Source organism: Camelina sativa, chromosome 2 (assembly GCF_030686135.1).
Source record: "Camelina sativa cultivar CO46 ecotype springtype chromosome 2, ASM3068613v1".
Taxonomy (NCBI): Eukaryota; Viridiplantae; Streptophyta; class Magnoliopsida; order Brassicales; family Brassicaceae; genus Camelina; species Camelina sativa.
Genome location: NC_141881.1, coordinates 4,990,737 through 5,003,700, shown reverse-complemented (window position 1 = coordinate 5,003,700; position 12,964 = coordinate 4,990,737). Strand labels below are relative to the sequence as shown.

Here is a 12,964-nt window from a genome sequence, read left to right as displayed (position 1 = left end):
TTTGTCAACAATCTTACCATAATCAAAACAAGTGCCTTCAAATCCCCCACCGCACACTTCGGGGGTAGATTCTGCTTTCGAGTCTCTGCTTCACCGAATCATACTTCCTCTAGCTCCACTAGTTTCTGTAGACTCTTTCGCCGAAAACTCTACACAGAGACGTAGCTGATCGGTTTTCCATAGACCCAAAAAACATTGCAACTATCGATCATTGGAGACAAAAACTGGTGGAGTATCATGCGCCATATGTTTCATTGCCCTGTTCGAGAACATGTAGCTCAGCTTTAGCTCATGTCTAAACGAGTCCAATCCGTAGTCTTCAAGAACAAACTTAACAAGCTTGTCGTATGTTGTGCCTCCATCTATCTGCACAACTATACACCCTCTCTCGTCGGAGTTAAATACATATCTCTGTGTCTTTATCCAATTACCGGACACAACTAGTACCGGCACTGGATCCATGAAATATAATGAAGAACAAGGTGGAGAAGAACAAAAGTAGAAGAACAAGGTGTGAAGAAGAAAGTAAAGAAGAAGTAGAAGAACAAGGTGAATAAGAAGGAAAAATAGTTCACTTATTAACCAGTTGAAGAACCAGAGTCGAACGACGTTTCGTATTTCCGGAGAAAAAGATGATGACATGGAATGCTGACATGGATGCTGCATCCGACGTGGCAAATCAGCCATGAAACAATACCATAACTCAGCCTAACTAAAACTCAGCCACAACACGAAAAACATTACAGTAATTAAAAAGCAAAAAAAATTGCTGCCAAACTCAGCCGCTTCATGAACTGAAAATATGTAACTCAGCCGTATCGTTTGATAAGTCAGCCGTAGCTAAAAAACATTCTAGTAATTAATCTTTTGCCAATAAGTCAGCCGTCAAACGGCTGACTTGTCGATAAGTCAGCCTATTACGGCTGAGTTATAGTTTTTTTACCATAACTCAGCCGTAACTACATCTCATAAGTCAGCCATTTTTCATAACTCAGCCAGTCGGAAAATGGCAACTCAGCCGTGTCATTGTGATAACTCAGTCAAAATTTTGACAACTCAACCGTGTCGTAGCGATAACTCAGCCAAAATCTTGACAACTCAACCATCAGGTGAAAACTCAGCCATTACTACAGCTGAGTTATACGCATAACTCAGCCAAATTTAATAAGTCAGCCATAACTCTTGGCTGACTTATAAGCGTAACTCAGCCAGATTTTCATAAGTCAGCCGTCCGCTATTACTCATAAGTCAACATACCTATAATTCAGCCGCAACATACTCTGTGTCGCGTTACGGCTGAGTTATGGTACACGTCAGCGATTTCTGACGTGGCGTCTGACGTGGCAATGACATTTTTGTAATAACGTTTTTTCCGGTAACATAAAACAGGGGCACGCTGGGTATTTTGAAAATACCCGAAACATTCTAGTAATAAAAAAGTTTTTTGTAGATTCTGGTAATATTACCTAAAATGAGTAACATTTAAGTAATTCACCCAATAATTATTAAAAAAAATTGTCTTGCGGTACACCACAAATTGAAATCTAACTATAGTTGATTTGGTGGACTATCAATTTCTTTGAGGTTAGATACCTTTCTAATAACTCTTAAATACTTTTTAAATTAATTTATATTATTAAATTTATGTGTTTCTATTATATTTTGGACTTTTTCTAAAATAAAAATAAATCAAAGATGTGTCTATCTATCTTATCGTCTAGGTTCTTACTTATCATTTATATTGAAGCAGGATTGTAGTTGCTCTGGTGTTTAGGAATTTTAATTTTATGAAAGAAAATAGATTCATCTCCCTTATATCTTTTGACTTCGACTTCCCAGGAAATTTTTCGAACTTAAATTGTGTCAAGAAAGAAGCTAAATTTGTGATTTGGTATAAAACACAGATAACACAAACAATTTGGCACACTAATCAACAACATACTCTACGGAAATAAGGGAACTTGGATTTTGACGACAAAAACAATGAGAAGCCAATGGCAACAATGAGAGAAGCCAATGGCAATCCTTTGGTAGGAAAGCAAGCTCCGCTTTTCCCTCTTCGTTAGTGATACACTTTAATATTTACTCCACTATATATAACGAAACTCTAATTAGACGATTGAATCTTAAGTGATCAATAAATGCATAGAAAACCAAAAGAGTATCCGCTGATCAATTTTCACAAAAAATTAGAATAACACACTAGGTTATCTAGAAACCACTACTTAAGCTAATACAGTTGTGAAGATGATAACTTACAGTATAAGACTCTGTAAGTCAATTCCATGTTAACATCACAACTCGTTGAAGATTAATCACAATGACATGACATAAATCAAACTTTGATAAATACTTATGCAACCGCAATCATGGGTAACGACTATCAAAGAAACTGCATGGAAGTAGCACCAAGCTTTCACAGGGCAAACGCATCACTAGAAAGGATGGTCCTGCAGTTGTAAAGGTGTTAAATATTAGTTGAGCTTACGAAACAACTCCATTTCTAGAAAAAATTTCCACATATGTCGTCTATTTGTCATTTAAATTTAACAGTACAGTACTTGGAAAAAGATAAAAGTGTAGGATAGCTGACTATAAACTTTTGGATAAAATATGTAAACCAATCTACTCCAACAAAGCAGATGTAGCCTTCTACTAATCGAAAAAAGTGGATTTTTCCATTGTCAGATCAAATTTATAGTATTTTATTTTTGTGAATCTGGCCATGTGTCTCTTTAACTTAAATTCTGTCTCTTCTATTAAATCCAAACTGTTGTAGATGTAGTCCTTGCCTATCATTAGACATTCATAAACTTCATTTGCTCTCAAGTTGAGAGATGGACTAACCTTGTAGTCTTGCAAACACTTGACAAATGTTGTTTGAAGTTGAGGGAGGAATGGCTTAAGTGCAACCCCACCCCAATGTATAAGGATGATTACTGTAGCCAGGATAGCGCTTTGACCTGCCATAGAAACCGGTTTCCTATGATTCGAATAAGAGGCCTGAGATAACAAAAAAATGTATCTTTTTGGTTTGTCAAAAAAAAAAAAAAAATGTATCTTTAACACAATAGATAATGTTACCTGATAAAAATTGATGGGATTTTTCAGTCAAAGTTCTTCTAACATCATGCACAATCACTTCTAAGCCTAACAAGTTAGAGCTAGTTTCTAGACTCTGATAGCACATAACAAATTTGAACATCACTTTACTCTGATAATAAAACTATTATCAGAAGAAGAAGACGTATAGATACAAGGAATAAAGACTGCATACCCTGTTAGATGAGCAACAACATATCCTCCCTGCAATTCAAGTAGCAAAATATATTTTACAGATATTAGTGTACGATCCATAACATGTTTGAAGCATCATCAATCAAAGAAAGCTTAACTTCTTCTAACCTAAAAAAAAAAAAAAATAAGAAGCCTAAATTACCTACATGCCAACAAAAAAAAACAAATACTTATTTAAAAAGGGGTTACAAGCGAACCTGAGTAGACACTCCTTTGAGAACTTGTCAACACCTTCTTCATCGATGACAAGCACCACTCTCTCTGCAGCCTCTTGTGCCAATGATTGGATTTCCTGGAAAAAAAGAAAAAAAAAAGCAATTGGCAAAACTAACTAAGCAAAAAACCAAAATTAAATAACTAACTACTCTAACCATCTAACTAACATATTCTCTATATAATATTTTATTATATAAAGTTTAATGTCAAAATTATTCATTAATAATATCATGACACATGTTACTTGTATTGATAAGATTTTGACATGTGTCAATTCTAAATTTACTAAAACATTAAAAAAACTAAAAAATAAAAATTAAAAGTTCTAAACCTATTAACTATCAATATTTGTTTATTCTTTCTTTTTTAATATTTTAATTTAATTATGTTGTAGTATTTTTAGATATTAGTTATATTATTTAGTTAAATTTGATTTCTTATTAGAAATTCGTGATGATTCTAAAATTTTCTTTTTATATATTTATTTTTTTCTCATTTTTTTTAATGTTGTAGTATTTTTAAATTGTTTTTTAGTTTATATTTTATATCTCTAAATTATTTAAGACTATAATATCATTGTGCTTATAATTTTAAATTTTTATTTTTATTATGTCAAATTAACTATCTTTCAATTTCTCAAATTTTGTTGAGTTGGTCATAAACTCATTGCAATCGTGTATATATTTTTTCTTTTTGTCCACAATACTTTTTGAGTAAAGAATTTGAAAGAATTATAAAGTAAATATTTATAGTGCAATGCAATTTCAAGAAAAAAAAATCAAGAAGCCTAAATTACTTACTGGCCAAACAAATAAATATTTGTTTAAATAAGGGAATTTAGTGAGAAATGCCATTTTTAAAATGAAAGTTGTGAGAAATGCCATTTTAGTTTTTCCTTTTAAGAAATGTTATTTTCTAAGTTTATGGCATAAGAGAAAATGACATTTCTATCCTTAAATTAAAGAAAGGGAAGACTAAAAAAATGGGATGAGTGACGTGTGTTTTGAAGCAGAGACAATTTTGTGGCACAAAACACACACGTGCTAAACTTCTGGTGGACCAGATCCAATGCTCAGTCAGGTTTAGTCAATCTCAAATTTGTCTTTTGTCCTCTAAAGTGGACAAGATCCTCTTTGTTGGACTCTACTAGTCCATCTGCAGGCCTCTAGTGGACCAGATTTAAACCTCGAACAAGTTTTTTGTCCACCACAGTTATGTCCTTCGGTCTTAGTAGACCAGATCCGCTTGGATGGACAAGTTTACAAAACTTGTGCACCATAGTTATGTCATTTGCTCTCTTAGTGGACCATATTCGCTTGAATGACGATACTTGTCCATCAATAACATGAAACAAATTTCTCTACCTGCAGGCTTGCTGACGCATTTTATTGAGAAATATCATACTCAGCCTTGATCGGAGCATATTTAGTCCACCGGAACTGGTCTATTGAAAATAAAATTGGGTTAGATATCAGATCTGGTCCATTAAAGTTTTATGGAGAAGGAAACAAACAGAAGAAACTCAAATTGAAAAATATTATACTCAACCTTGAGGAGAGCATCCCCAGAACGAACAAAACACGTTGTTCATCCAAGGTAGAGGCAAGCAGATTAAATGGAAGTCATGATTTTGAAAGGATTTCTTTGTTTTGAAGAAAGAAAGAGGAGAGGAGAGAAGAAGAGAGAGAGTGGAAGATTAGAGATCGAAGAAAATGAGAATAGAAAAGAGAGAAATGAGAAAAAAAATAAGAGAAGGGTATTGTTGTCATTTTCAATAGATCAAAGTGGGTCCTATGGTATTTTAGAGAAGATTTAATCGAAAGTGGCATTTACATTGAAGAATGGTACTGTACATGGCAAAACTGATAATTTTCTCTTTAAATAAGGTTACAAGCGAACTTGACTATCAAACGCTCCTTTGAGAATTTCTGACAATAGAGTTTCAACTCCTTCTTCATCAATGTCTTCTCAGCCTCTTGTGCCAATGATTGGTGATATATCATGGTTTTACGGTTTTTAACCATGATATAAGTGTGTTTTTTGAGTCTTTTGATTTGTTTTCTTGGTTGTTTTTGAGTCTTTATAGGATTAGTTACTTATTGGCACATATGGAGCAAAATAGGAGGATATGGAGCATATTCGAGCATTGAGGCTAAGCTGTAAAGTTCAGAGATGAGTTCAGAAGGATGCATCGACCGATTCAGGTGTTGGCATTGATCGATGCAGTGTTCACAAGACAAACCCGAGTTTCTCAAGTTTTGAAAATTTACAAAGTTGGCCCAAAATTTTCCATATTTGCATCATTAGTCCCTAGATATGTTTTAAGAATATAAATAAGACTTTTAGGTCATTGTTTAGATATAAACTTTATTTTCTGCAAACTTTTGAGAGAGAGAGAGAGAGAGAGAGAGAGATCCAGAGAGACAAGTCAGAACTCAACTCTGTTGAGGGAGATTTCGATCTCCCTTATTTCTTTATACTCTTTCTTATGTAAATTTATTGAGAAGATGTTTTGTTTTTCATTGATTAAATTTGAGTAGTCTGTTTATTATGTTTAGAGATTCTCATAGAGGTTTTATGGTTTATTAGATCTGTTGATTTCTTGGGATTCTTATTCTTCTGTGATCTTCATCTTTGGTTGTTATTTATATTAATTCTTGATTGATCATCTAAAATTAATACTCTATTTAAATAAATTGATATGAGAATATAATTAATTTTTTTGATAAACATTTGATGAGCAAAACTACTTTTTACAAAGAGATTTGATTTTGTAATTTTGTGAACAAATCTAAACTTGTTTTCAAAGCTGGTTTTTAACTTGAATGTTACAAAGAGATTTGAATTTTTGGGTTTTAAACTTAAATAATATTTGTAATGAGAACTGATTTATTTTACAATAGAGTTTAGAATTCAAGATATGATTTTAATTGATTGAATCCTGAGTTATGATTGATTTGATATTCAATAATTTCCGGAGATTATTCCCTAAGTCTAGCTTTTCTTCCATCTGAATTTACACAACTTCAATTTATTTTTGCATTGCTTTTTATTTTAATACAAATTCTTCTGTTTAGCATAATTAAAAGATTATTAAGTCTATTGTGTAATCTTGAGTCATTGTGAAATTCGACCCCTAAGTACTACAATGATCTCTTAATTGGGAGAATAGCTCTAGGGTTAATTTGAGCATATCAACTGGAATTCCTGCAAAAAAAAAAAAAAAAAATCTTAATTATAGATAACAAGCTTTCATACAGTTTAAGGATGAAGAAAGAAAATCATAAATTTTTAACCTTGTATCTTACACAGAGCATAATTTAAGCATACTCAAACAAAACTCATAGGAAATGCTATCCAGTTTATAGTCATTTTTTAATGCATCCAATATACTTACTATATGGTCTTCTCTAATAGTTTCTTTTAGCAAAAAAATCGTTTTCTCAGCTAAATATTTTTCTTCATGTTTGGATAGTCTAATAATGTTGTTTCATTATTATAGTGGTGTGATTTATTTGAATGTGTCTTTTAATTATGTGGTTAAGATGATAAAATAATTTTCTTTTTTTAAAAACATGAAGAAAAAGGTGTCCAAATGTACCAATAGGGTGGTAGCAAAACTAATTAAATTGCAATATGATTATTATTTACATTTTAGGTGTTTTATAATTTGAAAACACATTACTGTATATAGAATAACTCAAGTGATAAATATATATATATACCAATAGGGTGGTAGCAAAACTAATTAAATTGCAATATGATTATTATTTACATTTTAGGTGTTTTATAATTTGAAAACACATTACTGTATATAGAATAACTCAACTGATAAATATATATATATATATATATATATATATATATATATATTTACTATTTAACATTGTGTGTGGCTAGTAACTCGATTCATTACCAAAACTTTTGGTCCAAAAGCTAGTAACTCGATATGGCCATGCTAAGAGTTTTCTAACATCTGAAGATATAAAGATCCATGGAAAATTCAGAAACAAAGGAGCAAAATAATTACGCTACCATAATAATCACTTAACCAAGTGATAACGAAACTGCTATCCATTTCCAACATATTCTTTACACAAAATCCCCAAAATAAAAACCAGTTGGTTCTAAGAACAATTGAGATTTACGACCAAGTACGTTTCCTTTTTCAATCCTACGACCCAGATGATAAGTAACATAAGAAAGCATATGCCTAGATGGACCTAAGCCAAACCAACCAAGAAACTACAATGCATATCCACTTTGTTTTTTAACATAAAAATCACGAATCCTCACTATGTTCATTCTACTCTTTACCGATCAAAGGAAGATGACTTCACATTCGGTAGAGCGTCTTGGAATTTTGAGGAGTTTCCTGATCCTGACCACGTCATCTTGAATCTGAATTGCACTATAATGCCAAGGTAGAGTGGGTTTCTTGAGGATTGCCAAATTTTCAAGGAAGTACCTTACTAGCTTCATCCCTGCAGCAAGTCCCGAGACTTTCACTTTGAAATCAACAAATTCGAGAGACGATAGCAAACACTTAGGCACAGTTGAGAAACCGACTTGATTCATCTCCTCAAATGGCATTTCCTCATGATCTGCATTGTAGCATACCTGAGAACAGAAGAGAAGATTAAAACACAAAGACAAAATATGCAAAAATCTTCGAAGGAATGAAAAACTTATTGGGGTTTGGCAGATCATCACCAAGATGAGAGACTTCAAGTTTGGGAAGCTTTCAAGAAAGGTTGGTAACCATTTCAAATGGGAATAATAGAGCTCTACTTGCAGGCAGGACATGTAACCAAACTGAGGCAGTGGTTCTAGTTTCGAGTATTCACAGAGAAGCTAGAACAAGAAGGAAAAACTGATGTTCTCAGAAACATTCATGATAGATTATGGGAACATATGTCGAACATGGTAATTGACATAGATACCTGGAAAGAGCCTAGATGAATGAACATATCCCTCATCTTTGAAATTTGGGGGAGAAAACTGTGGAAACTATTTCTCATGGATAAAACATCTTCTTCTTCAAAAAATAAACCAGGGCTGAGATCAAGATCTAACTTGACACTGGAATTCATACTGTTTATTATAAAGCTTTTTGCTAAGTTATCACGAATGCTCAAAAAGCGTAGTCGAGGGACATCAATCAGAATTCTGGTATCACCCACAGAGAAGCGTATAGTTATAGTGAAGCTCTTCAATGACCTAGAGTCCGAAAGACATTTGCAACAGAACTTACAAGTCTCAACTCTAACTCTTCCAGGACAGGGGAGGATGAGACAAGTCTCTCAAAAGTGGTTTCATTGGGATAGCTAATACATTCTAAATGCAAAATCTTCAGACAAGGCAAGGAAACAAACTCGGCACTAGGCAAGGCCACCCAACAAATTTTTAAGGATACCAGTGTCTCACAGGTATAAAGGCTAAGGGGCATCTCAAAAGCATAACGGACTTGTAGATGTTGGAAGTTACGCTTAACCGCAACATCAATCCATGATGTGAAGTGAGGATTGACATTTCCAAAGCTCATAGATAAGTTGAGCTTGTGAATGCATGAAACTCTATTTGAATGGAAAAACTTGTCACCAAAACTCATAAAAACATCGGAATTAGGGAATTTAGACCATGTCAATTCCAAACGAGGAAGCCAAAGCCAAAGACTCCTCCATCTGGTGGATAAAACGCTTGTTTTAACAGTTAACAGCTTCTGTTAAGGGAAGATGAGGGAGAATGTAACATATCAAAGGATCAGGTAACTGTGGCTTATTCTATCTTCCAACCATTTGGAACAAAAAGATGCTGATTCAATATCTTGTTATCAACCATTCTGCTTTTCTTATGTAGGAAATTTTTTTCAACCTGCATAGCAAAAATTGAACGTGAAAGTTTCAAAAAGAGATGATTTTAAATTTGATTCTCTCAATCTCAAAGACCTATGTATGTAATGTTTCATATACAGTAGTTAAGAAGTGTATAGTTGTTACACAAAAAGAAAAGCCCAACGCAACGATCCAACAAGGCCCATTAATTCTAAGTTAAAAATTTTAAAATTGACATGATTTTTTTTTTTTTTTTTTTTTGGACAAACAAAAAATTTACATGACTAAAAACAACAATTTACACGTGTTCTCTCCAGAAATTATTGAATACGTTGAAATGTCAAAACTGTGAAAAGACACCGTTTTGTTGTTTTATTGAACATCAATTTATTTCGGTTACATATACTAATAAAGATCCATTCGTGTGAACTATATATGCTTAAGTTTTGATTGGGGGAAGTGAAAGCATTGACTTTGGTATGTGTGCATGTCTCTTGGTCTCTAGCAGTAGACATAAACATGTCTCTAATGTTTTGAAGATTCAAATGAGCGGTAAAAACACATAAACTATGATCACACTAGAGAAAATGTCTCTGTCTCATTTCCAAGCACACGAGGCTACCAAATCTCTATGCATCCAACCAAGATACAAGGCTCCATCTCTTTCTTCTAGCCTGTACTTGTTCGAGTAGGTCCTGAGCAGACTTTTAATGGTTGAATTCACCAGGGGACTCAACGGGTAAGAAGTGAAACCCGCCATCTCAAACCGTGACTTCCATTTCCCTAAGAGCTCGTGCCGCTCGACCCGATCAGCTCCTTCACATGCGATGATGTTCACGACATCTCTTGCTAGACAATGTTGCTCCACATTAATCCTCTGTTTGTGATCTCTTGGGAGAGTCACATCAATCGACTCGAACATCGCGGCATAGTAGTTCATTGTCTCCATGAACCTCGGGAAGAAGGCGGCCGTGTTTGTGTTTGATTCTTGCTCCACAAGAGTCACCACCTTGGGAGATAAGCTCTTCACCATTCTCAGTAACCGGTCCCTGCAAACAAAATATACTCAACTCAGTCAAACAAGTTTCTATACAAAAATTAATACTGAACCGCGCGTACGTACCGGTGATTCTCAGTGCTCACGCTTTCGTCAGGCATATGATGAAGAACAAAGGCAAAGTTGACGGCTAGAGCTTCCCCTGGCCGGACTCCGAGATTTTTAGGTTTAACCTCGGACGCTGACACCGACACCGGGTTGAACTCAAATGGAACGTTGAACTGCTTAGCAAGCTTGGCGAGTCTGTTTCCGACAATGCTTAGGCCACCTCCGCGAGCATATGCTGAAGTCGTATCGTCAATACCCGTTATCCGAATCCGCGGAGGCCCACCGGGCCTAGCTGCAAATGCCTGGATAAGAGTGACCCATTGACTCCCTTGACCGATTTGAAAATCGATAATGTGAACTCTGTTTTCTTCCTTCATGGCTTCAGCAATGGCACCATTTGCTGACATGTATCCGAACTTGAAGTAAGGGCAGACCTCATAGAGAATATGCATGTAAGAGAGAAGCTCGGTGCTAGCCGGTTCAGGGCACCTGTTAAGTGATTTGTAAATGGAACTACCCGATGAAGCTAGCAGCGCCACTAGACCTTCCAGTAAATAAGCTCCCAACCGTTGGATAGGCTCACCAGAAACCGAGACCATCTGGCGCAGCTTCTCCATCATCGAATTAGCCATCATAAGATCGTTTTCGGACATAGCTTTTGCACATGAAACAAGATCAGCTCTCAAATCCCGCCTCGAGATGGCCTCAAGAGTTGATCTCCAACTGTTAATCTCTTGACACGCCGTGGAATCAAAGGAGTCCGTACCATCAACGACTAAGTCCAACGAGTCCGGACCCATCATGACCGTCTCTATCTCCTTAATTTTGTGTTTGAAGTCATTCAAATCATCCGTCACACAAGAGCCACATGTATCCTCATATGTAGCAGTAGACGACAGAGCATTATACGCAGGAGAGTCTGGAGATGGCTCGAGGGTACAAAACCGTTTACGAGAGTTGTTAACCGGTAAGTACCTCAGCTTCCCAGAAGGGTTGGGCTCAAAAGAGTAAGCCTCAATCTCTTGTCTAGGCTGCTTGTACATTTCTAGTCACACCTTAATATGATCTGCACAACTACAAGTATATAAACACATCAAACCCTTTGACTCATCTCAAACCCATCCTAGACAAGCTAGCTCTAACATGACCTAACATAAATTTTGTACCTCAGATCAACCCAATTCATCTACACATGCATAACTCAATTCTTACTCATAAACAAATCAAATCTACTGATAAAAAAAAACAGAGATCAAGAATCTAACAAGGGAAGCAAATTAACTAATACCTTTTGAGGTTAAATTAAAGCTAAGATAACCTCCAAAATCAAAGAATAGGATCAAGAGAGAAAGATGATTTAAGAATTAATATGATCATAGACATAAGAGATATTAGAAGAAAAAAAGAAAAAGAAAAAAAAGAAACTTAAGGAATCAAAGATCAAACTGAACTCTGTTCTAAGTGAAAAAAAGGAAGAAAATCCAAATTGAGTAGTACCCACCTGACTTTTTATCCTGAGATGAGAAACCTTAAAATAGTGAATGTTATTGAAGTTCCATGTGAACCAGAGGAAGAGGAAGAGAGAGAGAGAGAGGGAGAGAGTTGTCGGAGACAAGGCACATGGGAATGGCTCGAAAGACAAAACAGAAGTCTCACTCTTTTATTATCAGAGAGAGAGAGAGAGAGAGAGAGAGAGAGAAAGGAAGGAACAGAATCTAAAACACGGCGTGTGATTTACGATTATACCACTCAAACATGTCGCTCCCACCACCACATACACTACAATTATGGAAGATACATGTCCCCGATCCATTATTTGTCTCAATCTAGTTTTCAACTTTCACTATCTCTAATCTTTTTTTTTTTTGAACTAAACCGATTCTCATTCACTATCTCTAATCTTAAGTTTAAGAAAAAAAGGTATATTAAACCAAAAAAAGTATACTATTCTATATGCGTGAATACGGACGGTGAGTAAACTTCGCAGTAGGACAAACCACATATTTATTTATAAATAGGCAAAGCAAAAAAAAAAAAAAAAAACTAGTTGGCGTTTAGTAGATGTAGCAAGACAAGACGAGAACACCAAAGGAAAAAAAATCAAAGTCAAAGAATGTTGACCGGGGTAGAGTAAGAAGACTATTACAATGCTGAATTCAAATGTTGTGATTTCATGCCACGCAATTATTGAAAAACACACGAGATAATTAAGTTGATTTTTATTGGTTTCAGGCGTATGCCAAAAGTTCTCAAACAATTTAAAGTAATTTAAAAAAAAATTATAATTACATTTTAATGATCGAACATAACAAAAAAAATTCGTAAGTATGTGGAAACATTTTATAGCATAAAAATAAAAAAGAATAATATATTGGTCAAAACTATTTGAAGCTAAAATTTTGGATGATGAGAGGAATTAAGACTTCAACTTAAAAGTGAAGTTTAAATATTAAAATAGTATTTTAATGATCAATTTTTTTCCATTAATTCTAAAAAATAATTTACAAAAAAA

General features: G+C 34.6%; 2 protein-coding genes and 1 long non-coding RNA gene across 6 annotated transcripts; all 3 read right to left on the bottom strand.

Moving 5' to 3' along the window:
* Positions 1 to 2,148: 2,148 nt before the first annotated feature.
* Positions 2,149 to 3,680, bottom strand: LOC104770857 (uncharacterized). The gene is made up of 5 exons (XR_764642.3): positions 3,495 to 3,680; positions 3,278 to 3,306; positions 3,085 to 3,178; positions 2,848 to 3,003; positions 2,149 to 2,450 (listed from the first exon to the last, which is right to left on the bottom strand). It is a non-coding gene; the product is annotated as an uncharacterized LOC104770857 (long non-coding RNA).
* A 4,153-nt stretch (positions 3,681 to 7,833) lies between these two features.
* On the bottom strand, positions 7,834 to 9,058 carry LOC147948296 (putative FBD-associated F-box protein At5g53635). The gene is made up of 4 exons (XM_087466130.1): positions 8,784 to 9,058; positions 8,457 to 8,682; positions 8,227 to 8,367; positions 7,834 to 8,133 (listed from the first exon to the last, which is right to left on the bottom strand). The coding sequence occupies exons 1-4, from the start codon at positions 9,056 to 9,058 to the stop codon at positions 7,834 to 7,836; spliced, it is 942 nt and encodes a 313-aa protein (XP_087322256.1).
* A 739-nt stretch (positions 9,059 to 9,797) lies between these two features.
* On the bottom strand, positions 9,798 to 12,349 carry LOC104770858 (scarecrow-like transcription factor PAT1). 4 transcript variants are annotated; one of them, XM_087480640.1, is made up of 3 exons: positions 11,954 to 12,349; positions 10,471 to 11,518; positions 9,798 to 10,396 (listed from the first exon to the last, which is right to left on the bottom strand). In XM_087480640.1, the coding sequence occupies exons 2-3, from the start codon at positions 11,493 to 11,495 to the stop codon at positions 9,946 to 9,948; spliced, it is 1,476 nt and encodes a 491-aa protein (XP_087336766.1). In that variant the 5' UTR covers positions 11,496 to 11,518; positions 11,954 to 12,349; the 3' UTR covers positions 9,798 to 9,945. The 4 variants fall into 4 exon arrangements, with proteins under 4 accessions (XP_087336766.1, XP_087336763.1, XP_087336769.1 ...); XM_087480637.1 differs by having other exon boundaries at positions 10,471 to 11,526; positions 11,954 to 12,324; XM_087480643.1 differs by having other exon boundaries at positions 10,471 to 11,526; positions 11,741 to 12,209.
* Positions 12,350 to 12,964: the final 615 nt, after the last annotated feature.